At 36.0% G+C, this 19667-nt stretch overlaps 1 protein-coding gene across 1 annotated transcript in view; it reads right to left on the bottom strand.

The window, feature by feature from the left end:
• LOC150088120 (uncharacterized) overlaps positions 1-19667 on the bottom strand; it is a 1786788-nt gene that overhangs the window by 1179507 nt on the left and 587614 nt on the right. Inside the window, exon 7 of the mRNA XM_090370030.1 lies at positions 18228-18326. Within this exon, the coding sequence (XP_090226156.1) occupies positions 18228-18326 (99 nt within the window). The remainder of the gene's footprint in view (positions 1-18227; positions 18327-19667) is intronic.

Below are 19667 nucleotides of genomic sequence, written 5' to 3'. Positions count from 1 at the left end.
TTATTATTATTAATATTGATTATATTAATATTCTTGTTCATTTAAGATAGATGATCTGTTTGTAAAGCTTTCTTATAAGTAATTGTTAGTTATTTGATTTTTAGGAGCATTAGTAACTAAGGCCATATTGCTCCGGGATATGCGGTGGTCATTCCCTGACCTTTCCGCATCCTTCGTATTTAGTGGTGATGGGCTCGAACCCCGGTCTAATCAAGAAGCGTGTGCTACGCACTGCTGCTCCTTCCCACCTGGCTACGGAGGCACCTTTATAAGTAATATAAATAATAATGAGTACACAGATAGTCATGATTTGTATAAAATATTTTATTACTGTGCCAGTCATCATTAATGCTAAAGTACTAAAATATGATATTAGGATTTTAGCCATTCTTTTTTACACATGTATCAAAAATTCAAATTAGAAAAAGTATGAATCCAACAGGTTATACAAAATTGCAATTTATTATACATTATAAAAACCATTCTTGAATATATGTCTGTTCATGACACTAGCCTTGAGTTTTGCATCTACATAGACAACTCATATATCATTCAAAACATCTCAACCAGGAATCAGATTTTAAATATGAAATTAATTTATGCATTAGTAAAAAAAAACTGACACTGTAAATCAAGACATTATAGAACAAAGATAACTTTGAACCAGTAGTGTGATGAATAAAAGGGTTTCTTTTATGACTTTGGGTACACATGATCAAATTCAAATGTGGGTGGGTGAGTGGTTCCTCCCCACCCCCAACTACTCGCTCATTCTTTTGGCAGAAAAATTTAATGAACTGATAAAAATGAGAAATATGAATAAAAAATATTGTCACTGGGAAGGGAATTTGCTGATTAAATAAACTAGCCACTGAACATTAAACTGGTACTTGATTTTTGACTTTTATATTACTCATATCTTTAACTTGATAACAAAATATTTTTGAAAATTTGACTTTATTGAAAGATAGTCAAAGCTTGTTAGAGCAATCCTCTTTTTATCATCCCAGGATATTTTAACAACCACAAGGTAGGCTCCTGCCAATCACCCATAAACCTATGATAATTTGCACTTGTTTTAGTGATCTTGAAAAACAAATGAATTATCTATAATGACTCAAAAATTTCCACCACTGCATCTTGTCTTGTTTTTAATTTTTTTTTTATTACAATACTTCATCATCATCATCATGAACTTGGTCCGGCTTAGGTCTTTTAAGACCTGTTCCGTTGTAGCTCTTGGAGGTGGTCTTGATCTCGCCATCGTTGTCTTGGTCAACCAACATCTCTCTTGCCTGTAGGTTTGTAGTTAAAGGCTAATTTTGGGATCTGGTCTGGGTTCATTCTTTCTATGTGGCTGATCCATTTCTCCTGATACTGTTTTATGTCATTTACTCCAATCAGTAAATGTTATCTACTTTTAATTTCTCGCGGATATCTATATTTCTTTGGTGGTCTAGTCTTGTAAAGCCTAATAATGGTCTTAAAAATTTCATTTGTGCTGCTTCTAGTTTGTGTGCATCTTTCTTATTTATGACCCAAGTCTCACAGCTGTAGAAGAGGGCTAGTTTTGAAGTGATGTTGTTTGTTTGTTATTTGGTTTTTTAGGAGCATTAGCAACTAAGGCCATATTGCTCCGGGATATGCGGTGGTCATTTCCTGACCTTTCCGCATCCTCCATATTTGGTGGTGATGGGCTCGAACCCCGGTTTAATGCAAGAAGCATGTGCTACGCCCTGCTGCACCTTCCCACCTGGCTACGGAGGCACCTGAAGTAATGTTGTGCAGTCATAATTTTGTTTCAGTTGTCATTTGTTTTCCAAAGTGGGGTTTAATCGTTCCATTCATTTTATTATATTTTTGTAGTTTAGTGTGGATGTCTTTCCCTTCATTTGATATTAAATTTCCCAAATAGGTGAAGTGAGATATTTGTTCTATTATTTTATCATCAATGACAATTTTGACTCTTTGTATGTTTTTTCCACATAATCCCACTGATTTTGTTTTTGAGGTGGAGATTTTTATCTCGTACTTTTTACCTATTTTATTAAGTTCATTTGCTGCTATCTGTAATTCATCTTCGGATTTTGCCATTATAACTTGATCATCAGCATATAATATAGTTTGGATTTTATTCCTGTTGTTAAACTGTATTCCATTGTTGTTTGTTTCCATTCTTTAAGAATTTTATTGATGTAGATATTAAATAAATTTGGTGATAGTCCACATCCTTGTTTGACTCCTTTATTGGTGTTAATTGGTCTGATAGTTGGCCATTAGAATATTTTATACAGACTTTTGAGTTTTTATATAGGCTTTGGATCGCTTTCCGGAGTTGGGTTAGAATATTTTCTTCACGTAGAATCTGCCAAAGTTTTTCCTGGTTTACATTGCCATATGCTTTTTCATAATCAATAAACAGCAGAAATGTTGGTAGATTGAATTCTCTTCTTTTCTCCAAAATTTGCTGTAGTGAGAAAATGGCATCTATTGTGCTTCTCCCTTTTCTGAACCCACATTGTTCTTCTTCTAAGAATTGTTCACTGTATTTATTAAGTTTATTCTATAGTATATTAGAGTATAACTTTGCAGCAGTTGACAGCAGTGTTATCTCTCTGTAGTTGTTAGGTTTATTTCTGGAGCCTTTTTTGTGTAAATTGATTACTATTCCTGTTTCCCAATCTTTGGGTATCTGTTGCTTATGCCATATGATGTCAAATAATTTTAGTAGTGGGTTTTTTAGTAAGGTGCCCCCATATTTAAATAGTTCTACATTCAAATGGTCTATGCCTGGGCTTTCTCGGTTTTTTGATTTTTGTAATATTAACTCTAGTTCTTCCATTGTTATATTTTTGTCATCTTCCACTTCACAGATTCATCTTCCAATTCCCTAGTGCCTGGGTTATACCATAGTTTGGAATAGTGTTGCTTCCATTCTGCTTGGGAGATGGAGTTGGTTTTTATTTGATCATTTGTGTCTAGTTGTAATTTCTTAAAAATTTTAAAACCTCTTCTCTGTGGGCCCGTGATATCATGTTCTAAAGATTTAACAAATTTATCCCAGTCATCTCATCGGATTCTTCTGGTTAGTTTTCTGACTTCTGCTCGAAACTTTTTATATTTTACGTGTAGATGTAGGTCTTTAGTTTGTAGGAACAGTTTATAGGTCGTTTTTTTTTGCATTGATTGTTTGCTTCAATTCTTCATTCCAAGTTCATAGCCAGTTTTTATTTTTTATAGGTTTATATCCAAGACTTTCTTCAGCAGCTCCCAGAATTGATTTTTTCATGTTTGACCAGATTTCCTCAACATTATCACTTTCATCTGATTTGAGTTTATCTTTCAATCAACTTTCATACAGAAATTTAGTGCTTTCGTCTTCCAACAAATGTATTTTTAATTTCTTAGTAGTTTCTGTTGGTATTTTCTTTTTATTAAGATAATTTCTTTTTATTTTGAAAGTGCTTTCTACTAAGTGGTGATCACTGTCAATTTCACTGCCTCTGAATACTCTAGTGTCTCTAATTTTGTCATTTAAATTTTCATTAATGATAATATAATCTATTATAGACCTTGTGTTTCTTGCTTCCCATGAATTTATGGATATTCTTGTGGCTGAAAAAAGTATTTGTAATTTTAAGTTTATTAAAAATGCAGAAGTCTATCAGGCATCTTCCATTATTTTTGACCACAGGTTCGCCTTCTGATCCTATACATTTGTCTACTGATTGAGCACCAACCCTTGCATTAAAATCTCCTGCTAGTATGAGATACTCGTTTTTGTTAGTTTGGTCCATGATTTGTTGTAATTTGTCATAAAATTCTGTGGTTTCATCAATGTTGCCTTCTACTGGTGCATAGATGCCAATGATTGTTATTGTATAAGATAGAATTTTTAGTCTTAATTTCAATGTTCTGGGTGATAACCAAGATGCCCACCTTTCACTTGGTATGCCGGAGTATATCATTATGAAGTTACCTATTTCTTTGGATCCTTTGTTCTTCTTTTTTGTTTCGGTAATGACTGCTATGTCAATATTTCTATATTTTAGTTCCATGGTCAATTCATCTAATTTGTGATTTATTCCCTTAATGTTCCAAGTTGCTACTTTAAATTCCTTAATCGTAGTCCTATATCCATTGCCTAGGTCGTTACCCTTGAGATTCGTCCAGTTTTTTCCCTTGAGCTTATTTCGAGTATTTAGAATGTCCCCTGGATAGGGGACCTCTAGACAGACTTCAGGTCTGTCTAGAGCAGGGGTGGGCAACAGCCGGCCCGCGGGCCACATCCGGCCCGCGACGATGTTGAATCCGGTCCCCTCGGTAAATGCATAAATATAGAAAATCCATACCTGACTACACTCGCCGTAAATGTTCGGCTTAATTCGGTTCAGTCGGAAACGCGGCCAGTACAACAGTAACCAAGTGATTCTGTGCAGCGTCAAAGAGTTATTTCCTAATTATTATTGTAGCATCGATCGAACGAAGTTCCTTTGGGTTTGACTTCTTATTGAAAAAAATAATATTGGTGCGAGATATTTTATGTTTTATGCCTTTTCTAATTATTACAATTTTTAATTTAATATAATTTATAGCCCTAAAATGAGCCAATTAAAAAAAAAAAAAAATTGATGCCGAATGCCGCATTTTCAATGATAATTGGACATTCAGATATTTTTTTTAAAAATACATTAATAATTTGGTAATTCAAGTAATATAACATTTTTTAGGTTCTGATTTTTTTTATTAAATCGTTCAATCTATTCCGGCCCGCATCATGATGCGAAAATTTCATTTGGCCCGCATCATGATACGAAAATTTCATTCGGCCCACTGACGAAAAAAGTTGCCCACCCCTGGTCTAGAGGTATTGTAAGTATTGTAATACTTACATTTCATTTTGAAATGTAAGTATTACAATACTTAAATTTCAAAATAAAATAATGTCAATTTATTGGAGCAACGATAAGCCTGCAGGCTGACCATAAAAATCATTTGTTGGTAATTTCCGCACTCACCGGCAATTTCTCATATTCACCACATCTAATACCATCAGACTTTCACTTACTTCCTAATGACGATTGGTGTAATGAAATTAACTCGAAAATTTCGTTCATTTCATTACACAATGTATATAGGCTATGTTCATCAATATACCAATTGCAGATAAAATTAAGATTTTACAAGCTGTAGATAATGTTGTGTGTTCTAGGGCCAACATTGCTAAACAGAGTGACATTCCTACGAGTACACTGTTCAACATTTTGAAATACGGAGGATGCGGAAAGGTCAAGGAATGGCCACTGCATATCCCCAGAGCAATATGGCCTGAATTGCTACTGCTCCTAAAAAAACCCAAATAACAAACAAACAATAACAACCATTTTGAAAGATCAAATAAAGACTGAAGGCTTAGAGAAATCTGCTGCACTGAGTACAATTAGAGCACAAAAGGTGAAATATCTGGACCTTGAAAAGAATTCTTGGAATGGCTAATTATTATTATTATTATTATTATTATTATTACTATTATTATTATTAGCCATATGGTGCAAGGAAGCCTGAAGCTTATGCTACACCAGCCAAAAAATTCCCAAGTTACCCTGAGGGAGAGGAGAGAGGGAGAGAGAGAAATCAGAAGTAGAAAGGAATCACTAAGAAAGAGAACAATGATGATATCCAGCTCAGGACCCTGGGTGTGCCAAGCCCATACTCACTAGATGTGATCCCCCAGGGTTAATGATGATATTTGCAAAAAAAGTGATCCCATAAAATGGAAATCTTTTAAAAACTAAGGATGAATCATTTCTATATTGAATGGACAGTGAAGTTTGAAGTCTTCCAATGGATGGCTCCAAAAATTTAAGATTCACCAAGGACTCTCTTAAAAAAAGTTTGTGGCAAAAGTGCAGCCAGTAACATTAAATCTATGAAGGAATGGAAAGAGACCTGTTTAAATGGTTTTGTTGACATCTGAACGGAATGACGCCTTCAATACTAATAAAACTGGACTTTTTTTTTAAGTTGCTACTGGATAAAATGCCAACATTTAAGGTGGGAAATGCAGTGGAAAGTTAAAAAAAAAAAAAAAAGGCAAAACAAATTATAGTTCTCCAAGCAACAAACATGTCTAGAACACAGAAGATTCCTTTCTAATCATTTGGAAAGCCAAGATGCCCTGATGCTTTAAACATTTCAAGACAATACTGACTATATATCCAACCAAAAGCTTGGATGTTATCAAAAATCTATGAAAAATGAATCAGAGGTTTAGATCACAGAATGAGTGGGGCAAATAAAAATTTTGCTGTTTGTGGATAACTACACAACTCATTGCCAAATGAATAGCCTATGTGCAATCACTGTTGAACATCTGCTACCTAATATGACATCAGTTCTTCAGCCACTTGATCAAGATATAATCCAGTGCTTTGAGAAAACTATCAAAGAATGCTATTAAACAAAATTCTGGTTTGTTTCAAAAACAAAATGTGATCTCAATGTACTGTAGACAATATATTTATGTGCTTCTGATGGGATGAGGTTGATGAAAAACTGATTGCCAACTGTTTAAAATGTACCGGATTTTTCACCTTGAATGACACAATGAACGAAGCTTTCTATGCTTCTCCTATTAATCATGAAGAACAGTCTGATAATAGTGAAGATGATTTTGAGGAGGTGCATTAACTTAGAGGGAAAACACATTTTGAAGAATACACCAAAGTGGATGCAGACACATGTTTTAGGATATGCACAAATGAAGAGAAACTCACTGCAGCAATTTGCAGGAGAACTGATGGAACCTTAACTTTGTAGTGATGAAGAAGAATAACCTACTGTAGTTGAACAAGAAGTTTCACTGCAGGACAATCATCAAAAATTAGAACTTGTATGTTGTATTTTTTTCAAGCATAGCTTAACTGTTTAAGTGAATTAACCACTATAATGCACCTTTATAATTCTCTTTAAAATCATGCTCTGCCACTGAAATAGCACATTCTGATAGTTTATTTTAAAGTCTGAAACCAATTCTGTCTATGGTTAGGTCTTGATACACACACACATGACAAGGATTGGATGGATCAGGATGGGATGAAGATCTGGTTTGAGAGTGTTTGGAGCAGGAGACCGGGTGGGCTCTTACGCAAACTTGCCCTATTGGTGCTTGATCAGTTCAGGGCACACATAACAAAAAACACAAAGAAGATTGCTGCAGAGCAAAAAAAAAAACTTGTCATCATACTTGGAGGCTTGACATCCCAGATCCAACCACTTGACGTCAGCATTAACAAACCCTTCAAAGCTGCCATGAGAGATGAAGGGAACCAATGGATGAAGTCTTCTGGGGACAATTTGACACCAGCAGGAAGAGTGAGAAACCAACTATAGGAAAAGTTTGTACCTGGGTGAAAAGATCCTGGGATAATATCAAGATTGAGATCGTTGTCAAGTCATTTAAGAAATGTGGCATTTCAAATGCCATAGATGGAACTGAGGACGAGGCAATATATGAAGACAGTGATTTGTCATCAGACACAGATGAGGACAAGCTAATGGATGAGAGTTTTGACAGTGATGAGGAGCTGTATGAATTTTATGATGAATAAAACTTGAGTTCAATAACTTTATGTAATACTTTTTTTTTTTTTTTTCAAATTTCAGGCCCCAAAATTAAGGTGCATCTTATACATGGGGAAATACAGTAAATCAAAAATTAAGCAATTTTAAAATACATTACTGATCGATTGCACCATTAAAATTCTGGGAATGGGTTCCCGCTCACCCCACCGTAGTTTCAGCTCTGGATATTCAATAATTGCATCCAGGATTTCATTTGAAAAAATAAATTATCTTTTCAACGATGGGCTCGCAAATTTTCAAAAAAAAAAAAATAACAATGGGCTCTTGCGAGCCCACTATAGCTCACCAATGGTTGGCATCAAGGTCTTTCCGACCTTGAATGTAGAATGATTGTGGGGGCAAGACATGCAAGTGACAGTATCTCAAAAATAGCGAGTCTACAATAACCACCTCAACAGTGGTCAAACAGCCAGCCAAAATTCACATGTGAGACAGCCACATTTAGTTGATGCCCATGGTGAACATCGTTTGTCTCATTTCATAACACAGCAATGCAGTACAGTGGTCCAGCTAACCGCCCAGTATAATGTAGAAAGAGCAAGACCAATACCCACATGGATTAAAGTACATAGTGTTGAGAGTCAGTACATGTACTATGTATTATGTAGTGTTGAAGGTCAAGCAGCATCAATGATTCCCCATAACTCCGCAATCATTTCTCTCATTCTGAATACAGTAACCTATAAAGGCCAGATAGTGTGTGTGATATTTTGTTTATGTAGTATAATGTAAGGTAATGTTGTTCTCCTGGCCTCTTAACTTAGGGGCTTGTAGAGCATCACCAACCCTTTGCTACCATACCAGGCATGGAGAGCTGGGCCAGGCAGTAGGGATCAGATATTCTGGCTAGGCCAACCCTGGAGTTGCCTGAGATTCCACACAAAAAAAAAAAAAAAAAAAAAAGTTAGAAACGAGTAAGAAGAAATAGACAAAAAGAGGTGTGGCTGAATGTTGGATTAGTAAGGGCAGGTGGACTATACAGAAGGATGTACCCCTTAAACAAACAAGGAATGATTCCACACTGGATGCATCCAGTGTCAGCAGTTAAATCCTACCTTCACACTAAACAGAGGTTAGTAGTTCTCTTAATGTACAGATTATATGTGGACTGGGTGATATCCAGTCTGGTAACTCAGGATTATAAGATGTGAGATGATCCAACACTAGAGGTCACAGAGTTCACATAGATTTTGGCTATCCTATTTTGGCACCCCCAACATTTTCAGATCCTACCCTAAGGGCAAGTATAAGAGTTTGCAGCTTCCGCAGCAGGGCTTAGTCACATCCATGATCAGTTCAGTGAGGAATTCATGTACAGCAGGTTTTGAAATATCAGGTCCAAAGGTGTCAGACAAGCAAGTATTAGTTTTAAGGTAACCTTTCCTTGCATGGATCTCAATTCATGACAAATGCTAGTATGTTGTTCCTAAGATTTGTTCATCTATATTGAACACAACTTGAGCATATTCAGTTAGCATTAGCATTTTTTTTGGCATTTGTTAGTATTTTTTTTTGGCTGATGCCTATGGAGCATCAGCCAAAAAAAAAAAAAAACTCCCATTTCACCCATCCATTCACTCCAAATGCCAGTCTAGCTCAGCCTTAAATTTATTCATTCAAGCTTTCAAATTCCACAATAACAGATGGAAGTCTGTTCCAGCAATCAAATACCCGCTGGCTAAAGGTAAATTTCCGCACATCTATTCTACAACTGTTTTTCCTCAAATTGAATCTATTCCCCCTTAGGTTCGAAATCTGAGGAAGTAGAAGAATGCCGTCAGAAGTGAGCGTGCTCAACACATTCAAGGCCTTACACCTCGATCAGATCACCTCGCAGGTGCCTAGTCTCCAGCCACCGCAATTTGCAGAACTCACTCCTTTCTTGGTAAGAGCACCCTTTTGTTCCCTGCACCAATCTTGTTGCCCTTCTTTCTACTTGTTCTAGAAACTCTACATCCTTCCTAAAATAAGGCCCCAGGACCAATTCAAGTTGTGGCCTGACCATTGCCTTGTACAATGGGATAATCACCTCTTTGTGATTATCCCATTGTACAAAATTCATATATATCATTGACAAGACTCCATGACCTGCTCTGGCAGCCCGTCTGTGCTGCTTAGCGAACTTCATATTTGACTGCACAATTACCCTCAGGTCTTTTTCACTCTCCACTTCCCTGAGTGTAGTAACACATGGTTGGTACGGTTTTCTGTGGTTACTTCTATCCATATGCAGTACTTTGCATTTGTCAATGTTAAACTTCAGTTGCCACTTCTCAGCCCATTTGTCCATCTTATCTAGATCCAGTTCCATACTGTCTTTTCTGTCGTTAACAACCTTGCCAACCTCTGTATCATCTTCAAATTTGGACATTAAGCATGATATACCTTCAACATTATATCATTGATGAATACAACAAATATGGACCCAAAAAACAACAATGGACCCAGCACCAAACCCTGGGCAACTCCACTAATAAGATTAGTCCACAAAGGGCAGTGTCCATTGATTATCACTCTCTGTGTCTCACACTCAACCATCCCTTTATCCATTGTAGCAACTTGCCCTTAATGCCATACCGCTCCAATTTGTACAGCAGTCTTCCATGTGAAACAGTATAAAAAGCTTTCCTGAAATTCAAGTATATGATATTAAAATTATTTTTTTCCATCCAGTTCCTTTATGACCACATCATAGTATCCATTTAAATTGGTCACACAAGACCTCTCTTTAACAAACACATGCTGTGTCTTAACTATTATCACAGTCTTGTCTAGATGATCCTGCAATGCTTCTTTAATCAGTGACTCCATTATTTTCACAGGAACACAAGTTAAACTAACAGTTCTATAGTTACTAGTGTCACCTTTTGATCCCTCTTTGTGAATTGGGGATACATTTGCACATCTCCAGTCCATGGGGACCTCCCCTAAATCTAAAGATGCTCTCATAATTATGGCTAAGGGTTTGCTAACTTCCCTCACTGCCTTTCTTTAATATAACTGGATAGATTCCATCCACTCTGGGTGCCTTTTTTATGTTTAACTTCAACAATTTCTCCTCCACTTTGCTCTCAGTTATTACAAAATCACTTATCTACCTGTTAGAGTTTGACAAACTTCTGGCATTCTCCTCCTTGAATAACTCCTCATGTGTAAATGTAGATGCAAATTACTCATTCAGTTTATCAGCTACCCGAGCATTATCATCAATAGTCAAACCACTATGTTGAGTGGAATGATCTGATTCATCCCCTTCCCTCTAGAGTTTACCTAAGTAAAGAACCCTTTGCTGTTTTTATTTGCATCCTTTGCCAAAGATTTCTCGTAATCTGCCTTCACCTGCCTAACCTCATTTGTGACTTGATTACAGACTAGCTTATATCCCCCAAAAGCTTCTGTGTCACCTGATAATTTATATACATCCCATGCATTTTTCTTCTCTGTCACGAGCCTCATAATTCATCCAACAGCCATTTAGGCCTAAACCTTGAACGGTATTTCTTAGGTGGTACGAAAAGCCTAGTAACCTCCATGATTAAGTCCCTGAAGGCTTCCCATTTAGAATTCACCATTGGTAATATCATAAGTTGATCCAATTATTTACAATCTAAAAACTGTCTGAGACCATTGTTGTCACCTTTACGAAAGTAAGAGCCCTTCCCTTTACCCTTGATGGTAGTTACATCTTTAAGTAAATCCCACATCAGTACACTGTGATCACTGTCAATCCAGTGGTTACTTTAACTGAAAATTCTTAATGCATGAATAATCACTACTGATAATCAGATCAAGAATATTAAAATTCTTAATGCATGAATAATCAATACTGATAATCAGATCAAGAATATTACTCCATCTGGTTCCCTCTCAAACATGTTGCTGTAAAAAACAGTCATCCAATAATTCCACAAAAGTCTTGCTAGTGTGCTAGGGACCAACCCACACATTCCAGTCAATATCTGGAAAGTTAAAATCTCCCATTATAAGACATTCTGATTTACTGATCCAGTATTTCTCTGCACAACTGTTCATTATACTTAGCAGTTTTATTAGGCCTATAACACACACCTACTCTCATATTCTCTTTCCCAGTGCTTATGTCACACCACACAGACTCAACATTGCATTGTCCATCAATGTCAATTGGATGCATTCCCTTAGATTTTATGTTTCTTAACAGCATAACCCCTCCTCCCTTCCTGTCTTGTCTATCCTTTCTGTACACATTATACTCCCCAAATTCCAATTCTGCACTGCTTATGTCTATGTGACACCATGTCTCTGATATCCCAAAAATATTTGCCTTTGATGTCTTGAGCAGCACTTCAAACACATCAAATTTATGAACTACCCTTCTAGCATTGGTGTATATGCAAGTATACATGCACCTGTTCCTACTCTGGTTACTCTAATATCGCCCATGTATTTACTTATTCTAGCAATCCTGGAATAAGTAAATGACTCGCAGCAGTCCTGGAAATCCCCAGCCGCTTACTTTCCAGGCTGCTGCTGCTCATTCTAATAGAACCAGTGCAAGAATCTCATTCGCTTCTGCCTACGGCCATTGTTAATCTTTTAGTCTGTGTATTCCCCCCCCCCCAAGCTTGCAGTTTTACAACCCAAATAATACTGCCTGGTTAACATCGGCAGCAAATATTCTTGTACCCTTTCTATTTAAGTGTACCCCATCTCTGTAGAAGCAGTCTCTTCTGCTAACAACCATAGACTACGCTGAAAAAAATTCTATCCCATGAGACTTGCACAATCTTTCCAGGGCCGAATTGATTGAAAAGTGCTCTCATCAATTAGGACAATATAGTATTTTTTATTTTTTTATTTTAGTTTTTTTAGGAGCATTAGCAACTAAGGCCATATTGCTCTGGGAATATGCGGTGGTCATTCCCTTGACCTTTCTGCATCCTCCGTATATGGTGGTGATGGGCTCGAACCCCGGTCTAATGAAGAAGTGTGTGCTACGCACTGCTGCTCCTTCCCACCTGGCTACGGAGACGCCCTACTGAGGGCAGTACTTTTGAGCTTTTCTAAATCTGCTCTTGTGTCCACAAGCCAAGGAATTTGTCTAGAACAATGAACCAAAAGACAGTCCCAAGACCAAGCCTTGGGATCAACCACAGGTGATAGGTATAGTGATTGCTGGAACTCAGGTAGGCTTTCACACAGTTGAAGAAGTTTTCAGTTACTTTTGCATGTAGGAGGTGCCCATAGGATTTAGGCTGTTTAGGTGGCTTTTCTAGACTTTTTAGTATTAATCTCAGGTTTACTATCTTCCAGCAAACAGTCTTCCAGTGGCCAATCAATTGTTAAAGACAGCCAGTCATATCCAGTCTTGTCGTCCTTTGTCTTAATGAATGCTGCCTTAGTTTCTCATTTCTAAATGATTCTTCTATGTTGTCTGTCTGTCTGGTAGTTATCATTATTCTAGAATATTTTCATTTGGATGTCCAAATTTGGTTGGTCATTAGTCGGGAATAAAGCATCTAGCACAATGGTTTTCAACCAGGGTGCCGCAACAACATTTCAGGAGTGCCACGTAATTTGGGTTTAAGTTACTTAAACTTATTTTTGTTTAATTTAAGTATTTATTTCATTATAAAAAGGTCTTTTTAATTTTGTGGTGATCTATAATTGATGTTTATTTAGTACCTCTATATAAAGAATAAAATTATTATATATATACAGTATATATATAATTTGTAATTTTTTTTATAGCTATATTATTGTAATAACTATCATATAACATATTTTTATATTACATATATATGTGTGTGCTGCTGTGTTAGTCTGTGTGTTCTATATTTTTATTTTTCACTGCATAAGGACCACCGCTATTCAAATCCTCTGCACTGGTGGTTCGATTGGGGGATTGGGTGGCGTCTGATCCTTCGATCGGTTCGCCTTTGCAACGATTTGTCTAGCAATTCCCTGACCATTATTGGCCTTGTGGTCCTCTGTTGATATGGGGCATAATGGTCAGTCTATTTTTATTATTTTGGTTTTATTTTATTTTATTTTAGTTAGTTTAGTCTCTATTTGTGATATTTCATGTAATTCGGAACACCTTACGAGGGGGGGGGTTGCAGCTAAATTCTTATGTAATTGGCTCTAAAAATTTTAGAATTGATTTATTTTAATTGGATTTTCTAAATTTATTTGGAGATTTTCTGCTACAATTTTTAGTCTTACCTTTTATTCTCCCTCCTTGTTCATTAATTATTATGTTTAATTTATTATTTTTCGCTCAACAGTTTTGCCATGCTACTGGCATTAATTTTGATTTATATTTAATATCAGTTATATATATATTAGTCAATTTTATTTTATGGTATCTATCTGTAGGGAATTAGGTGTATAAAGACAAAACTAACAAGTTAGTACAAGTAAACTAGCTGTAGCCTGGAAGGCCTATATAAAATTATAATAATGAAAAATGGAAAAAATAAAAAATGAAAATAACATTCTTCCACTTTGTCATCAGTCTGCTACTTCTTCGGGGGCTTTGAGCAGACCGATAGCCAGACTAAAAGAATGTCTCATACTTACCCGTTTCTGTTGTCCTTATTCCAGTTTTGCCTGATTTTAATTTTTAGGTGATTGTATAGAAATTAATAGAAATTAAATGAGAAGTGCTAATAAATGAGAAAAGATAATGTGTTAAATTTAAATTTTGTAAAAATAGTGTCAGAATCAGCAAACTGGGATAGGAGACACAAAGCCCAACGGGTATGTATCAGATTAAATAAGAATAGGTTCTTACTTCTTGTACTGTGGTGTATTTAATTTGTCCTCCATTAATATTATAGCCAACCAACTCACTAATACTAAATTTATCTCCAATAACAGAAATATTTAGACTACATCAAAAACAATAGAATCAGAAGTCTATACACTTATGATTTTAAAAACCTTTTCACCAATATTTCACATGACAATTTAAAAAAAGTTCTTTTATACTACTACGAAACTTATTAGAATAAAATGCGATATAATAAACAGTATTGGCACAACCTTATTAATCTTAGTTTCAAAAACAATTATGTACTTATGGGAGACAGCATTTACGTGCAGAATAGGGGAGTGACTATGGGGGCCAGTAGTTCTTGCTCCCTAGCCAAACTCTACCTGCATTATTTCGAAAACAATATCAAAGAAGAAATTATATTCTACAGATACATTGATGATGTCCTGGTTATCAATTTTGACAATTTCGACATTATAGCCAAGGAAATTTATCCCACAGACTTAACCATAGAACGCACACCCGGATAGCAAATTACAAGTTTTCTATCTCGACAGCCAATTCACTATCAACAATGACAATGTTTACAATCAACATTATAAGAGAGACCATTTTAGCTTCCCAACTATAAAGCTTACCAAACTGGGAGAGCAATTTGGCTAAACATATCCATGGCAACACTATTAGAAATCAGACAAACAGGTTAATACACATCTGCAATAATCTAAATAACATGACAGAAGCAATAAAAAAACTGATAGACATTCTCATGAAGAATAATATACCTGCCAATTACAGCATACTTCATATTAAAGCGGCCATACTTGCAAACCTCAACCTACACCACCCCAATGCCAATTCCAATACAGTTATTGAAAATACACTGAACCCATTTAGAACTAAGGTTTGATAGTACCAATAAATGGCCCATAGCCCATCTTTGCCTGGTTGTCTAAAAACCAGTGTCCTTCATCAAACTAAAATAAAGATTATTGCCCAGAGAAATGACTTCCCAACTTTGATTCCCGGGTTTATTACGCTCAGACGAGCCTCATTGTCTGACCACACTGTAACCCGGCTGTCCAAAAATAACCCCCCAAAGATTACAATAATAAAAACAAACCCGAAACAATAGAACAATAAAAACATTATAAGTGACCGGGTTTATTGCACTCAGAAGAGGCTCGTTGTCTGACTGCACTGTAAACCGGCTGACCAAAAATCCCCCCCCCCACAAAAACAGACAATCTATTTATCAACTTGCATTAAACATGGCAATTTATCAACTTGCATCAAACTCCCAACAACAGAATAATCCCACCTAAGGTATTATTTTAAACACATAACATTCATATCCCTTCAGTTAATTACAAACACAGTATAAAACTTAGAGACACAGGGTGAAAATACACATTGAAGGAAGCTGTAAATATGTATATAGTTATCCCCTTGGACATACATGGGTCATTATGCCTTAGAAAAGCTATACCGGCCCTTGCCAGGGGATAACATTTCCTATATATTTTCATTAACACACTTTTCATTAACACACTTCTTGTATTTAATCATACTAACACTTCTTGTACTTACATAAACACATCATTTCATTCATATAGGTTCATTCCGCCATCAGAGGCTTTGTTATTGTTTGTTTGTTATTTGGTTTTTAGGAGCATTAGCAACTAAGGCCATATTGCTCCGGGAATATGCAGTGGTCATTTCTTGACCTTTCCGCATCCTCCGTATTTGGTGGTGACGGGCTCGAACCCCGGTCTAATCAAGAAGCATGTGCTATGCACTGCTGCCCCTTCCCACCTGGCTATGGAGGTGCCCCATCAGAGAGGCAACCCCCCCACCCCACTAACTCATATAAACATCCAAAAAACCCTCTCAAGGCTATCAGAACATTTGCATTGACATAGGGCATACTACCTAGCCTAGGTAATTTCACCATCACGCCAGTCAATGAAAAGCGTGGCTGCGTACTATCATTCAATCAGCACACATAAAACAACAAGAAGGCAAATTGATCCCTTTTTCAGTCTAACCACCACAGTACATGAAGGAAGTAAGAACCTATTTTCATTTAATCTGATTCATACCCGTTGAGCTTTGTGTCACCTATCCCAGTTTGCTGATTCTGACACTATTTTTACAAAATTTAAATTTAATGCATTATCTCTTCTCATTTATTAGCACTTCTCATTTAATTTCTATTAATTTCTATACAATCACCTAAAAATTAAAATCAGGCATAACTGGAATAGGGACAACAGAAATGGGTAGGTATGAGACATTCTTTTAGTCTGGCTATCGGTCTGCTCAAAGCCCCTGAAGAAGTAGCAGACCGATGACCAAGTGGAAGAATGTTATTTTCATTAATTATTATCATTTTTTTATTGTTATTTTAATTTTTATTATCAATTTTTTTTTCCCATTTTTCATTATTATAATTTTATATAGGCCTTTCAGGCTAAAGCTAGTTTACTTTTACCGACTTGTTAGTTTGGTCCTTATACACCTAATTCCCTACAGACAGATACCATAAAATAAAATTAACTAATATAATTTCATGAATGAATAATGCCTAATTGCCCCCATGTACAACAGTATTAACGTTACACATCTAACATGGACCTATTACGGTAAACTTTACCAAATATCATTTTTACAGTCTTCAGTAAGAACACAATATATATATATATAGTAGTAATATTATATTGCCTAGACGCAAACTAAGCAGTTGAGAGAAAAATATGTAAATTTTATGAAAGGGATCATATGGAAAATGCTCCAAAACGCGCAGGGCAGCAAACGAAGCTTGTTTGTTTGTTTGTTATTTGGTTTTTAGGAGCATTAGCAACTAAGGCCATATTGCTCCGGGGATATGCGGTGGTCATTCCCTGACCTTTCCACATCCTCCGTATTTGGTGGTCACTGGCTCGAACCCCGGTCTAATCAAGAAGCGTGTGCTACGCACTGCTGCTCCTGCCCACCTGGCTACGGAGGTGCCCATCCACAATGCAGCAAAATGCCATTCAAAAAAAAATAATTTTGGGATCACTAAACAATCTGTTCAGTCACACCAAGCTAAAGAGAAATGAAACCCACCAAATGTTATATGCAAATATCAACTTAAAACATTTTGGTTATGGAAGCATGAGAAAAGAAGAGAAGCAAAGAGGTGGTTGATTTAGAGAAGAGAGAAAATAAACAAACAGAGAAATGGCTTATTTAAGGAAAAGGTGATAAGGAGAAAGTGTTCAACAGTAGATTTTTTTTTGGCTGCTACCAAAATACTTGCACCTCTCAGTTTAGGATAAATAGATAAAACAATTTCTTAAAATTTTAATAATTTAATGGTAAATAAACACACACACGCACGCACAATACTGGGCTATCTGCACAATTCTAAGATAAAATGTTTATTTGATTAAATATGGTATGGTAAATATTCTGGTAAATATATAAAGGAAGAGGATCACCAAAAGATTCTGAAAAAAGTTGTGAAAGTGAAAGAACCCAGAGGTGGTTAATACTTTCCTTCTAAGAGAGATACATTGTTACTGATTACTCTGTAAAACTAAGGTCTCTGCTCTAGTAAATAAATTTAATCTGCTCTAAAACAACATATCCAGGTTTATAAATAAGAAATTCGTATCCTGCAACAATTCATTTGCATCTTGAAATGAGGTTAGCCAGGAGAGAAAAGTTAATTTAAATTAAGTAAGTATAAAATTAATTAATTAATGACAGTTTGATTAAATATTTAGCGAATACATAAATAAAATGGAAATTAGAATTTAAAATTAAGATATTTACTTACCCTAGTAGCAGCTTCAATTTTGGCCCCTTTATCAAGCAGCAAAGTGACCATGTTTGCCTTCCCCCATTTGGAAGCTACATGGAGAGGAGTTATTTGATGCTATGAAAACAAAAAAAAAAAAAAAAAAAAAAGTTAGGTTGTATTACCTACTATAGAAAACATCACATTTCATTTTATAAGCACCTCCATCGTAATGGAAGATAACTAACTATCTTTACCTAAAACCATATACAATTAAAAACAATGCATAAAAACCAGCAGCAGACTACGTAATTTCTTTATATATATTTAATGCTAATAATCACCACTGATTCTGCTTTTCCTCCTTCCTTCTGCTCTCTGTTGCCCATTTCTCTCTCTTCTCAGGAATATTAAAATGAATATCAGTTGTTTCTTAAAGTCTAACACAATCCTCCACAATTAAGTTTACAGCAAACTCCGTTTCTGTCATCAACTAGCAACACTCCTGATTTGAGATTAAAAAAAAAAAAAAAAAAAAAGGTAAAGTGCAGTCAGTCATTATCAACCCACTGTAGAATGGAAGCCTCCTCAACAATTCATGCTGAGAGAAAATGGACCATAATCTGCTACGCTGGTCCAGTGCGGGTTGGCAGATCAACTGTATTCAGCAGTCAGGGGCTTGAACCCTGGTCTACTCAAAGAGTGTGTGCTACTGCACTCCCACTCTTGACCACTCGACTATTAAGCTGTTGCTATCCCCTATCGAACAGACTATGTGTATTTATACCACAGCTGACAAGCTGAATAGATTACATTTATGTATATAATGAACTATAAATGAAAAAACAAGTTAAATCGCTTCCCCATGGGAAAACTTACAAGGTTTGAAAAGTTTTGACACTACATTCATAAAAAATTGAAATCTCAAGGAAAAAAATTTATTACCATTTAATCTTCAAAGTCCAACCCTTATAACTCAATACACCTCTTTGCTATGTCATGCAGCTTCTGAATGATCCTGTGAAACTGACCTTGTGGAATCCAGTTTAACTTGCTCATCACATTGGTTCAGATTTCTGAAATACTGTCAAAATGGCATCCCTTCAGGTGGGCTTTCACTTTGGGGAGCAAAAAATAAACACTGGGTGCCAAATCCAGTGAATACACAAGATGGTGAAGCACTGTAATGCCATGGTCATGTTGTGTCATGAAGCAAGAACCACTCACCTCACCTGACTCAGCAGTGTCTGGCCTAACACACTGAATCCTTTTCAATAGTCTGTCCATCACTCCTTCATAAAATTCAGAGTTGACAGTCTGTCCGTCTGGTACAAATTCTTTGTGCACAAAGAATTGTCAATTCTTTGTCGATTCATAACTCCTGTCAATCAAAAAAAAAAAAAAAAAAATCACCAACATTGTTTTAGGGATTTTGGAATCAAAATCACCAAATGGGGCTCATGTTTTTCAAAGCACCAG

Source organism: Mastigoproctus giganteus, chromosome 3, assembly GCF_048544385.1.
Source record: "Mastigoproctus giganteus isolate SK-2022 chromosome 3, ASM4854438v1, whole genome shotgun sequence".
In the NCBI taxonomy this organism is placed as follows: Eukaryota; Metazoa; Arthropoda; class Arachnida; order Uropygi; family Thelyphonidae; genus Mastigoproctus; species Mastigoproctus giganteus.
Note: the sequence above shows the minus strand (reverse complement) of the source record. Positions and strands in the feature narration are given on the sequence as shown.